At 28.8% G+C, this 27,208-nt stretch overlaps 1 protein-coding gene and 1 long non-coding RNA gene across 2 annotated transcripts; both read right to left on the reverse strand.

The window, feature by feature from the left end:
- Window positions 1–3,892: 3,892 nt before the first annotated feature.
- Window positions 3,893–26,429, reverse strand: LOC119669997. Its single transcript, XR_005251663.1, has 3 exons — window positions 26,284–26,429; window positions 4,129–4,209; window positions 3,893–4,025 (listed from the first exon to the last, which is right to left on the reverse strand). It is a non-coding gene; the product is annotated as an uncharacterized LOC119669997 (long non-coding RNA).
- Window positions 6,225–7,708, reverse strand: LOC119669994 (protein mono-ADP-ribosyltransferase Parp16-like). Its single transcript, XM_038080070.1, has one exon. The coding sequence runs from the start codon at window positions 7,537–7,539 to the stop codon at window positions 6,448–6,450; it is 1,092 nt and encodes a 363-aa protein (XP_037935998.1). The 5' UTR covers window positions 7,540–7,708; the 3' UTR covers window positions 6,225–6,447.
- Window positions 26,430–27,208: the final 779 nt, after the last annotated feature.

Here is a 27,208-nt window from a genome sequence, read left to right on the forward strand (position 1 = left end):
TCAGCCAAATTTCAATAAAATTAAATAAATTTTTGTATTTGTCCTTTCTTTCTTTGCTATTCGAAAACCCTCTAAATTTTAAATATAGCTTCTTTTTCATCATATAAAGAAAGCATAGCTTTTTCACGAAAATATTAATACATAGTTATATTAATGTTAACATATAATTTGTATTAATATTAACGTGTTATTATAAAAGATTACCCTGCAAGGACACTCAAATTTGTTTTCTTATCGTATATGATTCAATTTATTTATTATCTATTTATCTCAATTATTTATTATCTATTTACTTTATCTCAAATAACGTATACCGGTATAAAATAATTATGATTTAATATATATGCACATATTTCTGTCACTGAAGTAAAGATAATTTTATAATAAATTTATAATATAAACTAAACACATCCTTCTAGCGTATTTGCTCCTAATATCTATTTTTTAATTAATGCGCACAGAAATTACAGAAATTACCGTCATTGAGTTTCGACCGAAAATCCAAAATTTATCAAAGATAAAAAGTTAATTGGCTGAAATATATGGGTCGAAATTTACCCCAAATAATTAAATTAGTATCTATTTGAGTTCAGTGGTTACTGATGTGTTAAATTGCTCAAAAATCAGTTCCGAGCCTAAAATTAAATTCATTTAAAATGCAAAAAAAAAACTTTAATTCACACACGAAATATAATGGTGAAAAAATTTAGGCAAATTTTCAAATTTTCCCATTACGTTAAGCCCAATAGAGTTTAAACAGAATATAAAGCAGAAGTATAAAGAGAAAAGTGGGTTGAAAGAAATATACGGAAAAATTTTAATGAAAAAAATAGATGGAAGAAAAAAATATTATAAAGTGTTTAATAAGCTCAATTTTACAAAAAATTTAACAACTCATTGAATTCGTACTCATGTGCAAAATAGTAACAAAAAGAAAAAAAATAATAATAATAAAATAAGAGATTTTCAAAGAAAGGAGAAAAGTGGAACTTTCGCTTAAGAATCGCACAATTGTCGAAAGGCATAAAAGTCAAAAGCAATTTGTGAAAAGCGAATGCAAGTTTATGGGTAACTACGCCGTAGCAGAAGGATATTGTATGAACATCCTGCATGTGTACAGGAACTCAAGCGAGTGCTACTGTGGGTGTGGGCGCTGATTTGTATGTGAATTTCTGTTGTATATATCCTTTTTTTTTTTCTTTTTTAGGTATGTAAAATAGCAATGAGAAAAAGTTTTTGTAAAAAAAGGTGTTGCCAATGCAAAAGTTAAATAAATTTAAAAATACTCAAACACAGTGATAAACTGATAAACTCAAACAATCACACAGATAATGCGATACTGCTGAGGAACAAAAAAAGAGAAAAAAGCAGACATAATGCAAAATATTTGTAGCTTAAATAAATAAAATGTTTTGGAAAATTTTATTATTTTTTCTTTACAAATAAAATATATCTTAAATTTTATATGAAATTTACGTTTTTTGTACAAGTCACACCTCCCGTAATTTCCTTTGTGTTTTTCTCCTTTGCACTGGGTGTGAGGCTCTCACTGCATGTCTTACAAATGATTTGTCACTTAAATTTTTGTTACTCAAATTAAAGGTGAAAAACACGACAACACACTAAAAGCCATTTTCATTTGCTTTTCTCGTGACTATTGCTGACAACTTGTTAGGCTATCTAGCATTTTGTGTAAATATGTAATTGTGTAATTGTCTTGTTAGTTGTGTGAGTATGAGTACTCTCTGTTAAGTCTACTCCTGTTAGTTTTATTGCTGTGCTGCCTAAAATGCTGCTTCTATTGCCGTTGCTGCTGAATAATTGATTAGTGCTTATTTTTGCTGTTGATTTTTTCATTCTTATTTTTCGTTCTCCACTGATTAGTTGTATTTTATATTCTACTTTCTTTTTGTTGTTGTGTGCCTACTTTTTACACTTGTACTCTTGTCCGATAATGATTTTTTTATGTATTTGTAAATTATTTGTACAGTTTTCAAGCGAAATTAATTTTTACAAATATATCACTTTATTTTTCTAAATATCAAAGTTGATATTTTTAACAATTTAATTTATTTTATTTACTTTTTTTTTTTTTTTTTTTTTGAGAATTTGAAGAGCAAAAAAATTTTATTCTCCTACTCTAAGGATAATTCACAATTTATTGCATAGTTTTAAGGGCGAAAAAAAATTCATATTTATTAGAAGCAGTGTTAGTTAATCTTTCATTCTGAAAGTAACAACACGTTTACACTTTGACTTATGTGGATTTTTTGATTCAAGTTTCATCTTAAATTTATATTTTCAAAAAGTTCTATATTACAAATCAAATTTAAATAACAAAAATTTTTATATGGACTTTATATGAATAACGGAATAAAAAATAGCACATATTGCTGCATATTTCTCAAGTTAAGTATAAGTACAGAGTTCAAAACATGATTACTTGCCGTATTTAGGTTAATATCACAAAGCTCTTAATATACGTGTCGGTATAATACGTTGATAAACACCCCATTGAATTTCCAATGTGCTCTTATAACACCGCTCTTAATATACGTGTCGGTATAATACTTTGTTAAATATCCCATTGAATTTCTGAGAAACTCCACCACTGCCAATTGATGCTATTCGTTTTGAAATAACTTCGTCCTTGGTCTGGGGCCACACCATTGCAGTCTTTTGCGTCACATCAACCGACTGAAAAACGCATATATTTGAGATATAACCATAGCTACCACGACACTCCCTTTAAGGTGTCAACTTTTATTGGTCAAATAATATGAAGCTTATAGATCCAGATCCACGTAGTATCAGGATTACATGTCCAGTACTCTAAACAGTATCTGGTTGTGCCTAATGAATTTTAGTTGCCTCTTACGAGAAGCAAGCCTTACCTTGTAAATATTCTAACCTCTACCTTAAAAGAGGGTCAGTTGGGTACAATAGTCTAAACATAACAAAACAAATTTTTTAAACTTTATTTCACTAATAAAAATATATACTCGACAACTACACCTAACAAATAACAACAATTACATATGTTAGATTATAGTTCCGCATTTATTTGTTCCTAATAGTTTCTATATAGGAATTTGCAATTTTAGAGCCACAAATATAAAAACTAAGCTGTATTGACAAATAGAGCAGTTGAAACTAAAATATCTTAAATGTTAATAATATACAGTACTGCTTGTTTTATAAGTCTATAAATCTAAAATACTTACTTACAATCCATTATTTAATTTTGATCTGCCAACGTGCTCCTTTCCCAATCTTTCTCTACTCTAGGTCTACGCACCGTTTTCACTTCAAGCGCTATTAGTGGATTTCAACTTCAACATACCATTGGACATAGAGTTTTTGTCTTGTTTTTCCTCCAACTGTCGTTTTGAAAATTTTTTTCCCCTGGAGCATCGTCATCCATTCAGACGACATGACCAAGCCAATAAAGCCACTGGATGTTAATTCGTTGAATGATGTTTTGTGGTCCATTCATATGCTATAGTCATTGTCAACACGTGGAAGGCAAAAGATCTCTTACAAATATAAAAGATCTTACAAACACACTTAGTGCTGCAATATCTTTCTGTGATATTTTCTTCATTTCTACATTATATAGAATCCCAGTTGGGGCCAGCGATGTATAGAAGGTAAATTTTCTGAAATTTCTTCTTCTACCATATTTCCTTCTTTTATCTGCCTGCATTTGTTATTTTTGAGCATACTTTTGTTGATATTATTTTATGATGTATTTCATTACTCTATTGATCAGCTATTTCCGGCAACATTGTATAGTTGTTGTTGTTGTTGTTGTTGTTGTTGTTGTGATTTGCTTTAGTGCTATTGCGTACTTTTACTCTTTTGTGGCTGGGGGCTTATCCCTGCTCCACACTAAACTTTAACTATACTAGAATCATTATCATTTATAGTATAGTGCTATAGAGCATAGGAAGTACTTTTTGTGTAACAATGGTCAAAATTTTGGTTGTGCAATAATAACAGTTTCTTATAGAAGCTTCAACTTACTATAAAAAAATTTAATGTTTTTATATGTTTCAATACTAAAAACCTACTAAATAATATTTATAATATTCTCCTTAAATTTTATTTATAATTTTATACCTGTACCTTTTTTTAACCATTCCAACCAACTACTAGTATTTTCCATATAACGCATCCTTATATCGTTCATTTTTAATGTGAAACAACCTAGAAGTGACAGCAGTAGAATGGCTTCATTATTTACATATTAAGCTAAACAAGCAATTATATTTATATAAATCATTATAAAACATAATCTAATCTATTTACTCTTAAATTTTACATGTTTTCCTAAACTTTTGGCTTTTTCAGTCGGAATACTTAAGAAATAAATTTTGTGTTTCTGACGTGGCAGCAAACATCTACGACTGAGAATAGTTGGTTGCTCCATATTTTTCTGCTGTCAGCATATCAGGGTTTGTATGCTTTTAACAACAGAAATGGTTCCATTGTGTATGTTATCATATATGTACATATATATCTTTTATATACACATATATATTTATGATTATTAGTCATAAATCATTATACGGAATTTTAGTTTATGTTAAACACAACAAACAAAATGTACAATAAAACAAAATTTATCATTTGCAACCTTTTTCCAATACTTTTTTTTGTTTTTTTGTTGTGTTTATACATCCTTGTAAGCTTAACCTCACGTCCGAAAATCCTTTTTCTTTGATAGGCAAAGTGTTAGATTAGAAAACTTTTATGATTTTTTCTTTGCACAAAATATTATATTTCTATAATCATACATTTTGAAAAGTTTTAGTTACTTTGTGTGTTGGCATTAGCAAAAGTTTAGTTTATGATTAAAAATATAGTCTGTTTTACTGTATTTACTAAAATTTTTTTCTTTAATTAGTGAGAGATAATAGCTCTTTAAATAGATTATTATGTAAAGTTGATTACTTTTGTCAAATATGACGCATCTGATAACGAAAAGAAACTAGAAGGGTTTGAACAGTAATGAAGAAGCAACAATAAAAATTTGATAAATTTATTGAAATTTTGCTGATTTTGTTATGTTTTTCTTAGTATTTAAATAAGTCAGTAAGTAAGTTATTTAATCAGTATGTTAATTAAAATCATAACCATATGTTGGCTATGATGATACCATACTATAAATGTTAAGTAGCAGAATAAAAGAATATAAGTATAAAACATCAGTGTATTACCAAAATTACAAGCTTTTCCGGTGAGTAATTCCAGCTTGTCTCTATTTAACAATTTCGACAAGATGTACAATATGTTAAAAGTAAGAGTGGTCTAAACTTAAGAAGGTCTGAATAGTCTCTTAACTACTACAAAGGTTCCTTAAATATTTTTTACAACTATTCGTTTTCGATTAGATTAGGATTATGCTATAGCTCTAACTGAAACAAACTATAAAAACTATTTTCTTATTTTCACATAAAATGTCTCGTATATGTTGCAAATTGAGAATCTTAAAGAAATGTCATTATCCACCGACACAATTGTATTATCGTACATAACTCAAGGGTGATATAAAGCATCCAAAATCTGAAATGCTTTACAAGAAGAGGTCTTACAGCTTATTGTTGTCTTCTAAAAAGTAATTTTCTAGTATCTTTATTTTACGTTGGGTATGCACTGGGGAGTCCCAAAACAGTTTTTTTGTTCTCCTCACAACTGCGGCAACAATCATTGAAAAGAAAATGTAATCTAGTTTCCTAACTGATAATGAGCCTTCAACTAATAAATATAATATTTTTTATTTAATAGAAAAAAAAAATAACATTTATACTTTTATTTCCTTAGAGGGGCCTTTAAATCATGTAACATTTTATGTTATATATGCTATGAATAAATGCATATGCTAATGATGATGATCGACCTCTTGCCTCTTTAGAGAACAAAACATAATGTATAATCCTCAAAATAACTTTTGCAAATCTTTTGTACATGATGTTCCATAAAAAGCTACTATAGGAAAATAAAAGATTTTGCTCTCGGGATTCATAAAATAAGTATAAATTATGACAATACTAACTGGATACTTTAATTCTAACTCACGATAAAATTTAGATTCGTATGTTCGTATTTTTTCTTTAACATTGCGTGATTAATTATAAATTTTTTAAAATATTTGTACATATTACAATTTAAATACTTTATGCAAACAATAGCAAAAACAAAAATCGAGTTTTTTTTTAAAACTAAGTTTTAATCTGCATTCGATTCCACAACACATTAGTGCTCATAATGCATCATGAAAAAGAATATAAGTACTTCACCCTCATAATGCATAAGAAAAATACATTAGTATACATAATATATCTTTAAAAGACGAACATTGATACATTATGCACATAATGTAGAAGTAGAATACGTATGAAAACTAAAACTTGTTTTAATTTATTCCTTAAATACTTATTTTCATTAGAGAATTTTTGTTAAAAATTTATCAAATATATTAGAGAATCTATTAAATATATCCTTTATATTGTAGTCCAAAAGATCCTTTAATCCAAGACTGTTGTTCTTAAACACGTAGAGACTAGCAGCTAAAGTAACAGCTGAGAAACCAAAAACCATATACCTTCGTCCACTGTTGCTAGATATCTTCGGAACTGGTTCATCTTCAATCTCTTGGCTTATATCAGCGGCGGCTCTGGAATCGTCCTCAAAAAAAGTATCTGAAGCAACTGGTAATCGTGCTGGATTTGCGGCAAAGAAAATCAGGTAACGTGGACGAACAACTTCACTTAGTTGAATGAGCACATCATTGTCGTCATTTAGATGCTGGACATATTCAGGACGACTTATGTATTGACATATAGCAACACATTTCAGCATAGTTCCACAAATTGATTGTGGCCAACAAGGCTTATAACTGCTTCGGTTTAAACATGGAATGACATTCATAGTTAGATATATGGAAGCAGCATTGTTATTTGAATTCATCGGGTTTAAAGATCCACTACATAAGACCGAAAAACACTGCTCGGGTCCATCAAATCCATAAAACCCAAATTGGAAACCATATTGTTCACCTCGATTCTGAAAAGTTCTTTCAATTTCTGATTCAGAGTCATAACAAATTTCGAAGACGTTAGTTGGAGCTATTGTGCCCTCAGTATTACTTAAAAAATCTTCAAAATCAGATTCATTCAGGTATCGGATACTCGGTGTAGAATCTAACACCAAAAGCCAGTGCAGTAATATTATAACGTCTATACTACATTGCAAGAATTGTTCTGTTTTTAAGTAATAATGCAAATCACGAAATTTAGGAGTTACTTTAATTACTTCAAGCAGTCCATCAAAATTAAATGTACGATCATTGTTGATATACATTGGCGGCATAGGTTTTAGCAATATTCCTCGATCTGAGCTTACCGCCGCAGCAACAAAAATGGTAAATTTGAAGTCACATGCAATAATGTCAGAATCCAGTTCTTCGAATAACTCAGTCATAATTTCATGTTCCACAACTGAACATTTATAGAGTGACACTGTGGAGTCTTCCATAGGAGCGGTAGAGAAAGAAAAAAAATTTTAAATTTTTTGTACAAAATAAAATAAAGTTTCAATTCGCAAACAAATACTTCAGGCTTTAGAATTTTCAGATGAATTTGTTCTCAAGTATCAAACCAAATTTTTATCATCCCCAATATATGAATATACAGACACAAAATAAAATTCAAACTTTGAATTTATTTCAAATGATTGAAAAAATTATATATATTGACACGATTACTATATTTTTTAAGTTACGTAGTTTATTCTTAATTAATAAAAATTTTTAACAACATTTTCGTTGTTTGTCCGAATTTCGTATGCCAATACATATTGGGATCGTTGCATGGAACGATGTGGTTTGGAGCTCTAAATCTTTAATTTAATGGCATTTGAAAGTATTGGCATTTGATAAAAACAGTTTTCCACAAAAGAATAAGAAAACTGGAACTTAGAAGGAGCTAGTTCAAGTTATTTATTGATTTTTCGTATTGTGTAAACAGATTCATTATCTACAGAGAAAATAAGTCTTCTATACACCGGGTCTTTTTTCACCAATTTTTCTAACAAATTTGTCTAAAAAACTGGCTATAAAAAAGTGGCTATTCTAGCTGTAGTTATTAATGAAAAGAGATAACCAGGTGAACTATGAAAACCGTCTTTTAGAAACAAATAAATCAACTTTTTTTCCTAAATAAAAAACGTACAGACACGTCAACTTCAAATGGATTGTTATGAAAGTACGTTTTTTATTATTACTGAACTTAGGCCGTTTCGGGTCACAGGGGAGTTTTGGAAAATGAACAAGCTAATGAGCTAGCTAGAACTGCATCAAAAACTGCTGACATAGGCCCTCAACCATTTTATTGGTTAAACTGGGTTGGTACAAAACAAATTATCAAGAAGAGGGAAAATCATATACGGCTGGAGTACTGGGAAAATTTCTCAGAACTTAAATAACGCAAACCACTGATAAAATCGTACTGATAACGGGTTTCATTACAGGTCATTATTAAACTACAATTATCTACATATTGTAGAAATGCAGATTATGCCTTGAAGATGAGGAAACTACTATGCATATTCTTTGTGACTGTCCAACTTTAATAACGCACAGAATAAACTTGTTTCATATAGAATTTCTGTCACCAGAGCAGATTAAGAGCTTTTCTCGAGATTCAGTTCTAGACTTTGTTCACAAAGCTTTAAAGGGCTTTGTGCGATCAACAACGCAATTGATGCAATTGGACTCTTCTGGCCTGAGTACCGGCTGCAGGGCGATTTCACGTCAGAGCTTCTAATAATGATAAATAAAAGATTAATAGGTCGTTAATTTAACACAAAAAGATTAAATATGTTTAAAATATTAAAAAATAAAAAATTGCACTCATAAATTTGTGTTAAATATTTAATTGTATTTCAATTTTTGTAATTATTTATTAATATAAATAATATTGTCTATGAAATATTACAAATTGGTCAAAGTTTTCGTTCTTCTATTGTCAAGTAGATGGTAGTTTGCTAACTTACTCATGAAACAGTTTTGTATTATACTGAACTATAGTATTTCTATTACATTCATATTACATTTAAGTATAATATATGACAATGTCATATTATAGTTTGTTTAATTTTATTGAATTCTATGCAGCCTTCCAATGGTGTTAGTAAAATTGTTCTAAGTCATATATTTAATAAATATTATGATATGATATTTATTTACACTTTTCCGTTTTTTATATATGAAATAAAAAATTTATTTTGATTTCATTTTTGTATTTCACGAAAAGTGTACATAAAATTTTAACAACTTTCTTTTGGTTATACTCATATATATATATAAAAGCATATATATATTTGTTAAAAAAAAAACTTTATTAATATTATCATATCCTTGCTGAATTACGGCATACAGAAATAAGAAAAAATAACATTTATATTATATAAAAATTTTAAATCCACGTACTTTGTTTGTATTTTCGATCTGCCAGGAATATAAATATTTATTTGAAATCCACGACAAAACTTCATTTTGATTTCAATGAAAATTAAAACTAAAAAAAACCAATTTTCTGATTTTTAATGGCAATCATGATATTTTACCACATCAATAAATTCTCAGGAGAAATTTCGTAATTAATCCTAGAGAGCTGCGTATAAATGAATGCACATTTGAATTACAATGTTTGCAATTCATTAAAACTGCAGTTCAAAAATTTCATAGCATTTCGTGCTATATTTTTCGTTATCATAAATTTATTCATTCACGAATATCATTAATGCATTTTTCATGAAGTTGAGTTTTTATTACTTTAGCAAAGTAATTTTAAACATTTTTAAGCTAAAACTTCAATGTACTACACTGCGTATGAGTAACATTTCAACAAAACTATTTTTACTATAAATTCTATTTTAATTTTCAGTTTGTAATTGCCACATATTTAATAGCATTTTTATTTAATTGATTAAATATTTTATTAGTATTTAAATTTTTAATATTATTTTGTAACTTTTGTTAATTATTGTCAATTTCAATAATTGTTATATACAAAACATTTTTTTATAGAAATTTTTTATCTCATTTTGGTATTTCGTTAATAATTTAATAACGTTTCCAATCACCTTGGACACTAATAATTGTTTGAGTGCTTATTTTTTTATTTATGATAAAACATTATTTAAAAAACATATAAACTTTAATTAAGGACATAAGCAAAATTAACATGAAAATTGTTAACGATTTTTTGCTTCGTAAAATCTGTATATTTAATAATAAAAAATTTTTAGTTATTAGTTTCCAACGTTTATAAAATTTATATAAATTTTTCATTGAAAGGCATTGTATATCCTTTGAATGTATAGTTTATTCAATTTTTTTGTGTACTGCACACCAATTAAAGGTAATCACTTCTGTTGCAATCAATAACAAGTTATGAAATTTATGAATTTTTTTCGGCAAAAAATCCAACAGTAAATATTTTTTAATGATTTTATGCAAACAGTAAAATATTTTATTAATTGGAAGGATATTGATGAAATGCAAATACTCTCAGCACATTTACTATAAAATATATGAATAAAATGTATAAAATAATACATATAAAATTGCTCGTATATTGACTAATCGAATATATAGTCGTAACTTGACAGCACTCATTTTAATGACAACAAATTTAAAAATTTTATCGCTGCAACATGAATATACTTTAGTGTGGTTTATCGGCTTATATTTTTTCAAAAATTCTACTAGTTAGAATGCTATCGTTATTAAAGAATCCACAATGATAACATTCAGTCATGCAGAGCCTGATTGATGACTTTTTTATTACTTAATTAAACAGCTTTAATGTGAAACAACTTTGAGAACAAAAACTAGGGAGAAAACAATCGATGACCAGGTAAAGTAATGATACTATATAAAATACATAATCGTGTGATTTCTCTAAATCAGTGTGTAGCAATATCTTCTTAAACAAAATTTATATTGTTAAAGGCGAAAATATAACATTCGTCGAGTTATTGTTCATATATAGTATCAGCTGATTAAAAACTGCACTTCGAGATCACGTTTCATTCAAACCAGCAGCGCCACACACAAGCCGAAAATCATATACAAATAGTAATACGAGGTTTGATAAGTCAGTGATTTTTTGAATAAAACAAATTTTTTTCGGCAAATAAACATTTTATTTTTCTACATAATCACCTTTTAGCTCGATACACTTAGTCCAGCGTTTTTCTAATTTTCTTATTCCCTCTAAATAATAGGTTTTCTGAAAGCTCTCAAAATACGCGTTTGTTTCGATAATGACTTCTTCATTCGATTCAAATCTCTTACCGCTGAGCCATTTCTTTAGGTGTTGAAACAGAAAATAGTCGCAGTTCGTATCCCAATTTCTGGATTTGGGATCGTAATGCCCAAATGCAGCACACGAAATTCACTTTTTTCCATTTTCGTAAAAATTCACGAGGTTTTCTGCTTTGAACAGCTATCAAACACCAACTGAACGACGTTGCTTGCTCAAAATTAAAAGGTTGCCCACTGGTAGAATACAGCTGACGGCAGCACTGTCGCATTTGGATTAACTGCACTGGATTAACTGAAATTCAAAAAGTCACTGACTTATCAAACCGCCCTCGTAGTATACAATTATTTTTTTCAATAAAATCATTTCTGTCCCATTTAATCGGGTTCCATCTAATATAAGTGTGCAGAATTTTATCGACACTAGTGTAGTGAATAGAAGTATAAGAATATAATTATTATTTTGCTGCCTAGCACTTGCACTTCAAACAAATTATATACGAACTATAAACTAATTTCAGAAAAATTTCGAATACCTTCTGCTCAAAAAGTACTCGGATTTTGTAAATAAAACACAAATTTAAATTTTATTCAAAATTTATTTTATCTCCTTCAAAATATGCTCACATTATATGTGAGACTAGAAAGAAAGGGTGTACCAACATAACAAAAAACGTCTATTACTTAAGGAGTAGATAACAAACAACCTAAGACTACTGATGATGAGTAATTGGCAATACTCGCTGCAACGTTGTGTGGTCAGTCAAATGTCAATAAATTAACTAAAATTTTTGTTGTTGTTATTTCATTTCTAACTTTTAAATAATTATTATAGTTTTTCTTTTTAAAATAGAAAAATTCCAGATTCATACATTTTCTAATAAAATATATGAAACAATCAACTATTTATTATATTTTAGTTATTCTAAAATTATTTAGAAAATTAAAAATTTCAATTTCTTTAAAGGAATTCTGTATATGTACATAAAATAAATGTATATTAATAAAATGCACTTAATGTTGTTGATGCTACTATATTTTAAAGCACATTTAAATATATAAAAATGGCAAATTGCTGTAATTTAATTGTGAAAATATCTTTTTCACAGTACGTTTCTATAGAAATTTAAACTAAAATATATACATTTGCAGATAATAAATAAAAATTCATTTTATTACCAAATAAAATTTTTAAACAATTTATATAGGAATGAAATCCAAAGCAATAAGTGTGTAAATTGTTTACATGTGCATATATATGCGTTCATTGCAAATTTAAATGACAGCTCTTAACTTGAACTTTAATGTTTGGATGGAAGCCAAGAGTAAAGCATTTATTTTACAATTAACAATTTGTGCTAAATTTTTATAATTTTTAAATTTTCACATGTGCCATCTAAAAGCAGTTCCAGCAGTGCACGGTAAATTTAAGCAAACGTGTAAATTGCACGGAACAAAAGTCCCAACGATTTCTAGTGCAACAAGCAGTAAATAAAGTTCTATGGCCCAGAAATTGAGTGCGGTGCAAAAATTATAGACGACTGTCTGACGCTCCATTCATCCGTCCGTTCTGAAATTTCTTTTCAAAACATTTTAGCCAAAAATTCTTGCACATTTCTTAATCTATGAGCCGATGAGCTTGACCGCTATAAGTTTATTCTTATACAAACATTTACACAATTATTTGTGTATTTTCATGTGTAATTGTGTGTCATGACACACATATTTTGTGTATTAGATTTCTACTTTCTTAATGCATGGACTAAAATACTTAATTGTTTTTCTATCAGAATGTGTTTATGCTATGAATTTTATATAAAAAATGTATTTATCTTTTATATTTATGTTCGCAAATTGCTTTTAAATATTTTAAACTATGATAATATTTAATGGTTTCAATCTGTTAGATCTTAGATTTAGATTTTCTAAAATAATTTGCTCTAATGTTGAATATGAAATCCATCACTAAACCAACATTAATATATATCAGTGTTAAAATTAAAGCTTTCTATTCATTCATTAATGCAGTCAATGCTGAACTTTGTTCATTTTACATATTTAAATAAACAGAAGTCAAAATACCAGCTAACAGATTCAAAAAAAATTTAACATTAAATCCAATTTTGTAGTATGTTCCATCATTAAAAGAACATACTATAAATACAAAATGCAAAGAAGAAGCGATATAATATTATAACCAATAATATCTTTTGGAAAGAGGCATATGTATAATATTTTTAAAGAAAATAATACTAGGCACTGCAACTCAAGTCGTTAATTGTACTTACGATTATTGTTTTAACCCATACTTAGGCTTTTAATGAACATTAACTTCATAAATGGTTTCCGTTGATAGCATACATTATTGGGGACAGCATGTTGGAGAAGTCTGCTGTTGCTCAATTCTACGCAATCAACAAAAATATGTTCAAGCTTTTCAACATTAGTTTCAGAAAAGCGACAGATACTAGTGTCTGAGAGGCCAAAATTGTTGAAATGTTAACGCAATCTGACAAATCCTTTTAGTAACTCTGTGAGAATTTAAATATCTGAGTTTGAGAAGATTTTGGATAGATTCATAAATCATTCAAGCTCTCCTTGATCTCATCCAATTTATCCAGTGACCAGTTGTTAGTGACTATCGCAAGTCCACAATATTTATTACAAATTTACTTTATTACAATTAATTTACATTGAACATCATGTCTTACAATTTGTAAGTATCTTCGAATCCAACAAACTTTTATATTACTAGAAAACTACATACTTTCTATAAATGAATACCGTTCTTTAAGGTATCGCAATAACACAATCTTACAGCTACGCTATTTCAAAGGAGTTATTTCGGACGGAAAGTGATTATTAATTTCCCATTTTTATCAAACAAGCGACAAACCAATTTCGGACTGAATAATCACTTCATCATTACAATCAAACGACCGACATACTAATTTCGGACTTGATAACCACTTTAATTTACTACCTTTAATTTCATTTACTACCTTTACTTGAATACAGTGCTAAAAATCATTGTATAAAAAGAGTAGTTAATAATCGTACTGAATTGATGATTGAGATTTGACTGTCTGCATAAGATGTCATCATAGTCATAACCATAAATAATGACGACACGAAATATGAAGAATAAACGAAATCATTCGTTGACAGTTAACTGGAAATTTCGTAGGTACTTCCAAAAGTCGTTCATAATAGATGAATTTTGATTGCTGATTGCGGTCTCAAAAAGGTTGGACTAAATAACCCAGCTGTGTTGTTGTTTTATATATTATTTTTAAAATCAGTGGCTGTTCTTTTGTGATATGCTTACAAAAGAAAAGGCCTTATTTTGATTTTACTATTAAATATTATTTTAATATATTTGATTGATCTTATCATTTTGTGTTAAAAACATTATGCGTACAAGACAAATATTTTTGCTTAAAATTTATTGTTAATCTTAAACCAAAGTGCATGAGTACTCGTGAACCTTTAAACTTGATTTATTTAATTCTGTTGTATTGTATGTGTACTTGTACTTAAAATATATTTAGAAAAACTATGAAATTACCATTTAAATTAAAATAATCAATAATTTAAAAGACATCAACACATAATTAAAATCTGAAAACAAAAATTATTTAAATTAATATCCTTGAGCCCAATCAAATATTACTTTCTTTTTCGTTTTTATGGAAATTTTAATATTTTTATTAAATTAAATACGACTTTTTTTTATTGTACGATTTAAAAAAAAACCGAAAAGTACATTTTTAAATTAAATTCAATATTATTACCAGTTGCCACCATTTTCACTTCGGAATCCTTCAACTTTCTTTTGTACTCGGAAGCACAATTGAAAAACCGCAAAATTTATAACAGCCCAGGCACTACCACTGCCACCCGAGAGAGATGTGCATGCACCAACAAAAACAAAATTAAAGGCAAAGTAAACAGAAATTTTGTGTAATATTGCAAATTTACGCACACTAACACATACACATACACATTTCATAAGGACCAAGGACCTCATTCCGCGCTCATTACGAAATAAAGGACCGCGTTCATATATAAAAATACGCACACACTCGAGTGCAAGAATATTAAGCACACAAATGCATGAAAGTTAAAAATGCAATTAAAAAGTTTCTGAATCGCTATTGAATCAAATTCTAATTACTTCTTAAGAGTAAAAAAATTCAAAGATTTTTCTTTTGTAATATTTTTACTATTATTTATTTAAAAAAAAATAATTTAAAAAAAATTTTTAATTTACATAAAAAAAATTAGAGATTTTAAAATATGCTTTTTCATGCAAGTTTATTAACTACGAAGGATTTAGATAGCTTTTACTTTCATTTTATAAATAAAGTTTTTTTTTAACCCAAAAGGAAACTTGATTAATTAACAAACAAAATTTTTTTATTTGCATTAAAAAAAATAATTTTCCGTTATTGATTTGGATCAGCCTTATTCCATTTCGGGTTGGCTAACTATGTATGGTATACCCAACTCATATGATTCTCGATATTTTATTTGCTGTTTGAAAATAATTTTCTGATCTTTACTTGGATCGACTTTATTCGGTTTCAGATCAGCTAATTTTTTATGGTGTATGCAAATGCAAATATTCCTGAATTTAAATAAATGTTAAGACTTCAAACATTCTAGAGCGAAGTCACTCTAAAAAAAGAAGAACAAATTAAACCAAAACAACTGACTCGGTCAAGTTGCAGAAACTAACTGTACTACCCAAGCATCATCCGTTTACTGATATAATCATCTATCATTGTAGCACTTCAAGAGATTCTAAAGTACCGCTTTTTATCCGAAAAATCTGGCTTCGCGTATAAATTCTAATCTTCTTATACTAACAAACAACGAGATTATTGTAGCTTTGTGACGATTGAGACGACTTGCTAGCGTTTCGAATGAAAGGGCTTTACATTTACATCAACATTGTCCGCTAGTTTATCGTAGTAGATCCATTTGACAGGAAGTCTCCCTCTTAATTTTCGCAGTACAGCTCAATACTCAGATGCTTACATCATTAGATTATACCACCTTACATTTGTATAATCTATCTGTTGTGATATTTTTTTATCATAAAAAATACGAATTTCTACTCTCCAGCTGTAAGGTTTACATTAATTTCATTCTATACTTCTATAAAATCATCTGCAAAACTTATTATCAGAAGTCAACGGATCATCTTATGACAGTGGATCATACAAGTGGTCTCAGACATTGTAGACACTAACATGCGTTTCATCAAGCAACATGCCATGCTGGTTTTGCTAAATATAACGAAATTGCTTCATTCTTCGAATGACTCCCCCATATCCAATTAGGTTGAGAAGCTTCTACCCATTGATACAATCGAGTTGAGCTGAAAGGAGGCTATGTTGAGAAATGCTGAGAAGTGTTGTTTTTTTTTGCCTTTACACCAAATTCTATTAGGAAAAATAGAGTTAGTCATTCAGAGATTTACATTAAGAAAGTAAATTACATCAGATTAGCATTAGATGAAATTCGTTCCATAAACATTTTTCACGTGACTATACGAAATGGTATATGATATAATGTTCTATTCATACTAATGCAATAATGATAAAATAAATTATTTTCCAAATTATGTAAATACGCATTTATACATAATGCACATTAGTTTAACAAACATTATAGTGCGAAGAGCAAATATTAAAATTTAATGGATAAAAGTGATGTATGGGAATAAATGCGTGTCTCACTGACAGGTTTTCTGTTGGTTTATTTGATTCTTTGACGGTTGTAAGGATCTTTAGGACGATGATGCACATTAGCTTAACAAACATTATAGTGCGAAGAGCAAATATTAAAATTTAATGGATAAAAGTGATGTATGGGAATAAATGAGTGTCTCGCTCATAGGTTTTCTATTGATTTATTTTATTCTTTGACGGTTGTAAGGATCTTTAGGACGATGACCCTTACAACGATGACCCAAAAGGTAATAAAAATAAAAAAGGGTCTATAGCCAGATTCATCAAAAAAGAAACTGAAAGATTTGGGTAAATGGAAAGTCAATCGACGCTTCCTACAACCCATTTTGATGGACTGGAAACTTTACAAAATTTATTCTGAATAATACATGCCCGGCCACAACATACCTTCTGCGATGTTTGACCAAACACGGCACCACTGTCATCGCTCAGGCATCATATTCGCCACATCTGGATCCGTGCGACTTTTTCCTGTTCCCGAAACTCAAATATCGTTTTGAGTCGATTGAAATTTGTGTTTTATTTACAAAATTCAAGTACTTTTTGAGCAGAAGGTAGTCATACTGGCAATTGGATACCAAAAGTCTATTGGTGTAGGCTATAAGAGAGGCCGTATTATAGTTTTAAATCAATGGTTCAATAAACCTGAACCATAATGGAATATGCCTGAACGCACAAACTCTGTATTAAAACATTCATCCAATTTTACTGCATAAGCGAAAGTAAAACCATCTCTTTAAGAAACAAAGAATAAAAGAAAAAACAATTCCTTTGAAGGAAATTAACTGCATATTCTTAAAAAGACAAAAAAAAAAATATTGCCCTGTATTAAAATCAAACATGAATCAGATTTATAGGAATGGATTTATGTCAGGACTTTTTCACATCTTACAGTGATGGGAAAAATTCTCTCTAATGCCAATTTCAAGTAAATATGAGATCATTTTGAGTCATTATGAATTATTATTATATTTTCTGCATGATTACTAAAAGATTTTAATATTATTCGTGTTAGCAAAGTTATTAGAATAAAAAATGAACACCTTTTTTTAAAAACAAAGTCATACTCTGCATAAGATTTTATCATACATTAATCTACATAATGCATCTTTTAAAACAAAAAAGACACAATATATACATTATTTATAAGTAGAATACATATGCAGAGTAAAATTTATTTTAATTTATTAATAACGTAATAAATAAAATAAAAGTGTGGAATTTCAAGAAAATTTATAAAAAATATTCGAGCATTTATTAAATGCTCCTTTAATATTTGAATCCAATAGATTTTTGAATCCAAAACTGTTTCTCTTGTATGCATAAATGCCAATAGCTAATGTACAAACTGTCAACCCAAAGCCCAAGTAGTTTTGTTTAAGGTTGGTAAATATCTTTGGAATTGATTTATCTTCTTTACCGTCGCCGGTAGCACTTCTAAACTCGTCAATCAAGGAGACATCAGTAGCAGCAGTTAATGGTACTGGGTGTTTGGCAAAGAACATGAGATAACGTGGACGAACGATATCACCTAGCAGAATGGACAAACATGGACTATTGGATTCACTTATAAAACGATAATATGTAGTGCGACAAATGAATTGACATATGGCAACACATCTCAGTTCAGTGCCCAGATTTGAACCTTTCCAACAGAATTGAAAATTACTTTCCTGCAAACTCACTGAGACATTCTGAGATATTATAAGAGATTCATCAGAATTGCCTCTCTTCTGTTTGTTGTTTAAAAATCCATTATACAACACGGAATAATATTTATCTATTGAATATCCGCAAACGCCACTATCGCGTCCATACTGCAATGCTCGGGTCTCAAAAGTTTTCTCCTCCTTTGAATTACAGTCATAACAAATTCGAAAAATATCTGTGGGATCTACTTTGCCTTGGAAATGTTGAGTAAGACTAAAAAGTTCTCGCAACTCCCTTTCATGAATGGTTCGAATTTCGGGTAGCCTTTTCTCCCAAAGAATCCAATGAAGTAAATGGATTGATCGAGGATTGACTTCTGAAATCCTGGGTCCTTTTATTTTTCGAAGCAAAACATTTAATTTTGGAGTTGCGTTGATAGTTTCGAGTAGCCCATCAAAATCACATTTATTATCAGCGTTCATAAACATTGGCGGAATCGGGTTTAACAAATGTTCACGATCGGCACTTTGCAAAGCAGCTACGAATAATGTGAACTTTGCATCGCAGGCTCGAATATCTTTTTGTAATGTTAATTCCAGTTCAGCCACAATTTGAAGATACTTCACGTGGTCCATATTTGCTCCATATTCATTAACTGGCTTGTTTTCTGTAGAGTCTCCAGGAGGGGTCGACATGCTTCAGCTTTTCAGTTTCACGTAAAAATAATATTAAACAAATATGCATCAAGTTCCACTGGCAGATTTTGGAAGGTTTTCGTTTTCTAAACGAAACCAAATAAATAATGAAATAAATGAAAACTAAATTTCTGAATTCAATTAATGTTTTAGATTTCAAAAAAAAATTAAAGCAAATCAAATTTTCATTTTATAAACTACTTGGTTTTTCAGCATAAATATCTTTTAAACGCACATTATCTTTTATTATCCAATGTAGCATATGAATTAGTGGTAAAAACTAATTCAGAGGGAAGAGAGTTGTTATGAAAAGTCTTAACAACTAGAACTCTTGAATCAGAAGGCATGGGTATGATATAGGAAAAAAGGGAGTAGGTAGAGGGCCAAATATTGAGCAGCTGCATTGCAGTTCGTTATGTGTAAAATATTAACTGATCGGATTAAACTTGTGTTGTTTGTTTGTTGTTTTACTTAGTGTGTTCATTGTCATAACTATTCACTATTTTTATATTCTGTCGTTTACAATTTCTATTTTTGCTATGTACACTGTAATCAAGCCAACTTTTATTCAAAATTTTACTCTGTTTCTTGTTTTCAATTTTTTAGTTAATATTAAAAATAACAATTTCACTAATAATTTCATTGAATCCTAATTTGACATTTTTAAAGCACTAACTGCTATTTCGGAAATTATTAGTAAACAAAAACATCATCTGCTCTTGAACACAAAGTTACCACACAATAGAGTGCAAGTGACTATTGACACATCTACGTCCTTAACCTTTTTAGTAATATCTCTAACAAAATTACTACATCCACTCCATTCTCAATTTGGGAAGAAAATTCAATGTATAATTTCCATCTAGAGATATATGGCTGTCAGAAGGTGTCTTTCTAGCGAGGGGTTTAACCATTTATACTGACGGATCGAAAACAAGTAATTGTGTAAGCAGTGAAATTATCTAAGAGGAACTGAACAAACCATACTATATGCTTTTAGATCATTCTACTGTTTTCTACTGGAAATTAAGTTCTCTCATTGAAATGTCCCGTAAAGATAACAGTCTTGTAGTAGGTTTACTTACAGGTCATTGTAAATTAGGCAACCATGCTAGAAGATTGAATCTCTCATTTAATTATATCTGCCGTAGCTGTTGGGAAGACGATAAAAGTACCTCTCATCTGCTTTGTCTTTGCTCAGCTCATGTTCGACGGCGACTGAATACTTTAGGGCCCCTTCTTCAAGAATCTTGATCAACTTCAAGTACTCCTACTAAACATATTCTAATCTTCGCTAAAGGTTCCAGGCGGTTTTAAACATTGAGTCTCTTCATTATACGGTAACACAATGGGTCAATATTCCTAAGTGGATTCTCTTTGGATCGCCGCACCAAAATAGAAATTAACCGATCAAAATTAGTTATTTAATTGAATTTGAACTCAATCGGGCTTCCGGAACTACTACTCCAAATTTAGGGGCAAAAATGATCCAATTTTACATTCTCTTAGTTACTACAAAAACTTTGACAGATAGAAAGTCGAAATTTGATGTTTTAGTATCATAGTTTTTGAGGTAACTAAGAAAATGTTTAAAGGGACCATTTGTGGTCTTAAATTTGAAACAGTATCGGTAGGCCGATTGGGATCAAATTGGATTCATAAATGGGCATCTCAAAAACAAAGTTTTAGGAAAATTTCATTTGAATATCTCTACTGGTTTGATTGGCTAATTTCTGTTTCGGCACACTGTGCCTAACTTTATTACTCTATGTTTCATATGAAATACAAATAACAATGTGTTCACTAGGTTCACGTATTGCAAGCGAAGAGTTTTATGCGAATTATATTTAATTACATTATTTATATGTTCAAACCTCCGGTTATCTACTAACTGGAGCTTCGTCACTGTCAGGGCCCCATATCCGTTTTCATGATTATGAATCCATAACAACAATACCCGGACACGGTGAAGGCTAGTCACCGGAAATACGTCAGAATAAAGGTGATTAATTAAGAATTAAATATTTATTGTTGAAAATGATTTTATTAAATTATTAATTAATGTTTAAAATTGCACTTAATTCTGAGCATTAATTTTTTGAAACTTGCTTACAGTTTAAAAAGACTTAATCCAAGCAATCCTCTTAATTATTTATTTATTTTTGGCTTACACATTGTTAAGCACTTTTTTACAAAACATAAAGTATCTAAACGATTTTATGCTACACAAAATTTACACAGAATTTGCACAAAATTTACTTGCCCTTCGAGGCATATTCAAATATTTGTACTTATTTCCTTAAAAATGCCTGCCTGGCTTGGCCTGGTCTGGTGTGTGTGTTACTGTGTGACTGTGTGTGGTACAATATTTTAACCTACTTGGCTGATGTGGTTTAAAGTATCTCGTAAGTTAAAAAATAATGTTTACACACATTATTTTCAGCATCAAATACGTTTAATAATTTAACTCATATAGCCTTACAACAATTTCAGTAAACCATTGACAAAAGGATACTGCGCCTTGCTCTTCAAAAGGAAGCAAACAAATTTTTTCAAAAAGGTTTTGTGAGGCTTTTACGCTTTCACCTGCTACAAAATCAAATTTAAGAGCTGCTAAACTATATTCTACTCTATTTCAAGTAGCATTCAATGTGTGAAAGGTTATAAATTCGTGTAGTGTGTGTTCGGAATAGGAAAGTAGTGGTTTCAACGCCTAACCATACCAGTAACAAAAATGTAGTAGTAACATTTTTTTATTCACCTTTACTCGTATATACTTATTTTTTTTTTTTGTTTGGTTTTTGTTGGTAGTTTAGTATTTCTGACATTTTTAACATAGCTTCTATGGTTCTAGGCGCCTACAAAGCGCATAAATGAAATTATGCCAATATTGAGCAAAGTCCAAAAAAGCGTTCAACCAATCACCAAACTCACGGTTCAAAGTTGAAGTACAAAATAAATTGCGTAAAATAGGCGTTGGCGTTTCATGAAATGATATTTTATTTTCATTTTTATAACCTTTTAAATTTTATGTTACATCAAAGGTTGATAATTTTGCTTATGTTTCCGGCAACATAAAGCATACCATATTTCCCCTATTCCCCTATATTTTATATGCACTTCAAATAGGTCGTTTAGATGCCAAGCAAGTAGTACGAGTATTTTAGCAAAGTAGAAATATTCAAATAATTTTTATAGTTAAATATGACAGACATGCGTAGTTTTAGTAAGGGAGCTATGCAAATAATTCCCGGAATTAATTTAAGTTAGGGCTAAAAAAGCAAATTATATTTGTTCTAGAAATAAAATCATTATTTATTTATTTATTTATTATTTATTTTTTTTTGTTGTATTCACAATTTTATGCTTTGAACTTTCCCCTAAAAATTAAGTGCCTACCTTTATGTGTTTGAATGGCTTTGTAACGTTGTAACATATAGAATCTTTGATGTACAATGAAAGATTGTAGGCTTTTTCTTAAAATTTCTGTTGATTTAGAAAATGTTCAATAAGAAATCATTGAATCATTGATATAATTTGTTTTGACAACGAAAGCAATTTAAGGCGTTGGGCGTATCTACACTTTGGTAAACGTGTGGACCTATAGGTATGTGTAAACAAACCTTAAACCTATATAAACAGTAACTTACCATGTATAAAATTATATGTTTTTGTTTGGGTTGCTTCTACTACTTCAATTGTGAAGTTTTTTAATTTTATTTATTGATATTAAAATAAAAAAAAAACTAATAAAAAGGAATGTCAATGAAAAGTAGTGAATTGAAAATGAAAATGAAACTGTAAGCTTAGGTGATACTCCAGAGAAATAAAAATGAAAATGAAAATTATTGAAAAAAATTAAAATGAAACTGAAAAATTCAAAAGTTTTTGGAATACATTTCACTTATATATATGTACAATATTATATATATATAAATATATATTTTATATAAAAATATTTACATATAAATTCTACATTAGCTTTACTGCTGCTACTCGTACTATTGCAATATTATTATTTATTCTTCCTTGAACTGAACTTCAACTTACTTCCATCTTTTTTGCTTAAGTAAACAAAACAAACTTAAATTCAATACAATTTCATAAAACATTTTTCTTTTGTGGCAGTCACCTTTTTCTTGAAGTTGTATGATTTGATACTGAAAATAATTAAATAATTATTGTATATGACTACAAGCAACCTCAGATATCCGGAGTTTTTTACGTGATTACATGCCTTGTTGGCTCAACAGCACAGTATTCTTAGCACATGTATCAAGATAAAGCGCCAATGTTATTCCATCGGTTACAATTGAAGTTATATATTTGGCATAATTGGTATATGGGTCTCCTTGGTAACGAGTGAGACCCATCAAACCTATGCTGATCTTTTGGTCACAGCGCCCAGTGTTAAAACGCAACTTTACCCCGAATTAGCATTAAAAAATATAATCATTCTTGTTGCGTAAATTCGGGTTTTAAGAAAATCTAGTAAGTTAAAACTTACTCACTATCATTTACACTTCAAACAGTGCCGAATGGTAGCGGAATTTTAGTCGCCTCTTACCTCAGGTATGCTTTACCTCGGTAATATTTTAGTCCCTTATCTAAATAAAAAAAAAAATAAATACAATATTATTCGATTGCAGGACAGCTCATATCAAGTTGGCTTTGTTTATGATCGAAAGGATTCGGATCTGTAAAATCTTACAGTAAATTTATTGTTTATATAAAATAGAGGTTATGCTTGCTGCAGAGCACTATATATTATTTCTTTAAAATGGGTACTGCTTTTAAATAATATATACTAGAATATACCAGATATATATGTGCCTTCAGGCGAGTGCTGGACAATATTAGAGTAATTCTTACCTAACTCTGACCTACAACTTCATTATTAGTCATTGAAAGGAGCCACACTCCAATTAGCATACCAAGCATTTCAGGAATGCTAGATACTAATAGAGCAACTAGACAACACTTATTCTTCTACTTCTGAAAAACAATTTCCCTGACAGCTTTCAAAAATAGTCACCATTTGGTTGGTATGCATATTCAATTATCAGAAAATAACGACGTATATTGAACAACGAGGAACTTAGAAATGAATTTATTTTATTTTATTTCGAATATAATTATAGATAAAGAATCAAATTTAATATTACATCTCATATATCACATTAAGATATATAAACTACTTTTTATTTAAAGCATCAAACGCGAACTGAACATAACGAGGCTATAAAAATATTGCCTCTACTCTTTATTATTTTAGTTTGTTCAAATATATATTTTATTTTTTTTTTTATTTCATTTTATTTTAAATTATTTTCTTTTATGGTATTTTATTTTATTTTTTTATTTTATTCTATTCTATTTTATTTCATTTTATTTTTTTGTTATTTATTTTATTTTCTTTTACTTTATTTATTTTATTTCATTTTTTTTTTATTTTCTGTTCTATATTTTATTTTATTTTATTTTTTTTTATTTTATTTTATTTTACATTACTTTATTTTATTTTATTCTTTTTTATTTTATTTTAATTTGTTTCTTTTATTTTATTATAATTTTTTTCGTTATAATTTATTATACTTAAATATATATTATATATTATATATAGAAATATATAGAAATTATAATTCCTCATTAATACGGTAGTTATTAGAATATATAGTCAATATAAAATTTGATAAATTAAAAATTAAACTAAAAAAAAAAGACCTAAGTTATTTGCAACTAACATTTCTAAAACTGTAATGATATATTCATCTATTCATTTAAATCAACCACAATTCTAAAACAGTTCTTATCAATAACCAAATCTAGAAAACCTAATATGCTTTACACAGTCATCTAAAGTTAAAATAAATTAAAATTATTTATCAAGAAAATCGTCAGCTCATTTACTTGTGGTTGCAAAAATAATAATTAAAATAGAATGGGTTTATATGTTTATATTATTAAAAAAAAAAAAGATGAATTAAAAATTTAAAAGCCTCAATTTAGAGTGAAATCATTCTAACAATATAGCAAAGTATATAGTATCAAAAAAAAAGCGATTAACCTCGAATTTAAATTCATTTTTCTTAGAATATTTAAATGTGTGGTTTCTATATTAAATTTAAAATTACAAAATTTGTAAAGAATGTTTAATTGAATTTTATTTAATTTAAAAATAATTAATTTTAATGATATATTAATAACAACCAAACATAATGGCAATATAAATTGAAATAATATTTAAAGAATGCAAAAAGAAAAATATTACACTTTTAATCTTTGTTACTTTATCTGCATTTTTAAGTTCTTATGAATTATTGGATATTTAATTACTACTATATTTTTACTATACTATTATTAGAACTACAAAATAAAAAAAAAACTTTAAATAAAAAGAAATGAATACTTCAAACGTCAAAATCCACATATTCAAGACAATGGTTGTAATATTTGAATTGAAGGCTTGGACTTAAAAAAGGAGTATAATAGATAGCCCATATATGTTACAGTAGAACGAAAGTGATTCACAGACTCACCAGTCTGTAACTGTTTATGAAAATTCAAAAATTAATTTATTAATTTATTTATATACATATGACTTATATTAAAAAAGTATTTTAAATATATAAAATTGTTAAAAATGTCAAATGTTTTAGCAAAGCTTTTAAAACGTAATTAAAATCACAGTGAGCAACAATAAAATTGGAACTTTAAACTGGAGTAGCTTTAAACAAACTTTGCGGTTTAAATGGTTAACACCCTCGAAATGATTAATTTTATGCACATAAAATAAGTGCTATCATTTAAATATTTATATAAAATATGCAATATTATCCTTTTTTACCTTTTTAATATTCCATGCAGTGGCAGTCCATCACATACACTGCCAAACTCAACTCATGAACTCGAATAAATAAACGTCATTAAATTGAAATCCATTTAATTTGTCATTAAATTCTGAATATAAAAGCGAGCTGACACTTCATTTAAATAAATCACTGAAAATATAAAAATAAATTAAATTAAATAAATTAAATTAAATAAATTAAGTAAAATAATTATATTGTTTTTAGATAAAAGATAATTTGATGATCAAATCAAGTTTTTCCGGATTCAATGTAAATTTACTCTTGATGTGAAAACGAAAAGACAGAAGAACTTGCAAAGCAAGGGTCAACTGTAGCCATTGGCCTACAACATAACTGCGACCAATATCGATAAGTGAATAATTTCACTTAATCTTAGCAGGTTAAGTGAGATGAGCACTTGCAGACGGGCTAAAGTCATGATGCCAAAACCGATGGTCAGTGAAACGTTAAAAATGCTGGACATGGAAACTTTAAATATCACCTTAAAAAGATAGCTCTTGTTGAGGAAAATACTTTCAGTCTATATCTAGAACAAAAGGTGACAGAAGTGCATATATTGTGTCAATGTCAGCATTGGCAACAGAAAAATTACTACTGGGACACCATTGAGTTGTTGATGACTTGGCAGTCATCTTCAAGTTAAATGAGCTGCTTGCACTAACAAGAGATGTAGTTATGCGAACGGAAACCATTTTGGTTTTAGCTCAATAATGATATCCGAGAATCGAAGAAATAGAAAGGACCCAATGTTTTCTGGTCTACTTCGGTTAATCCTTCACTTCAGTGGGGCCACTTAATGGACGGTGTACTGTCCCAACGTCCTACAATACTTTCGATCTGTTAAATTTTGTTGCCTCTTGGAACATTTTTAGAATAATCTTACATTTTTGTAGGTGTGTG

This window comes from Teleopsis dalmanni, chromosome 1 (genome assembly GCF_002237135.1).
Source record: "Teleopsis dalmanni isolate 2A chromosome 1, ASM223713v2, whole genome shotgun sequence".
In the NCBI taxonomy this organism is placed as follows: domain Eukaryota; kingdom Metazoa; phylum Arthropoda; class Insecta; order Diptera; family Diopsidae; genus Teleopsis; species Teleopsis dalmanni.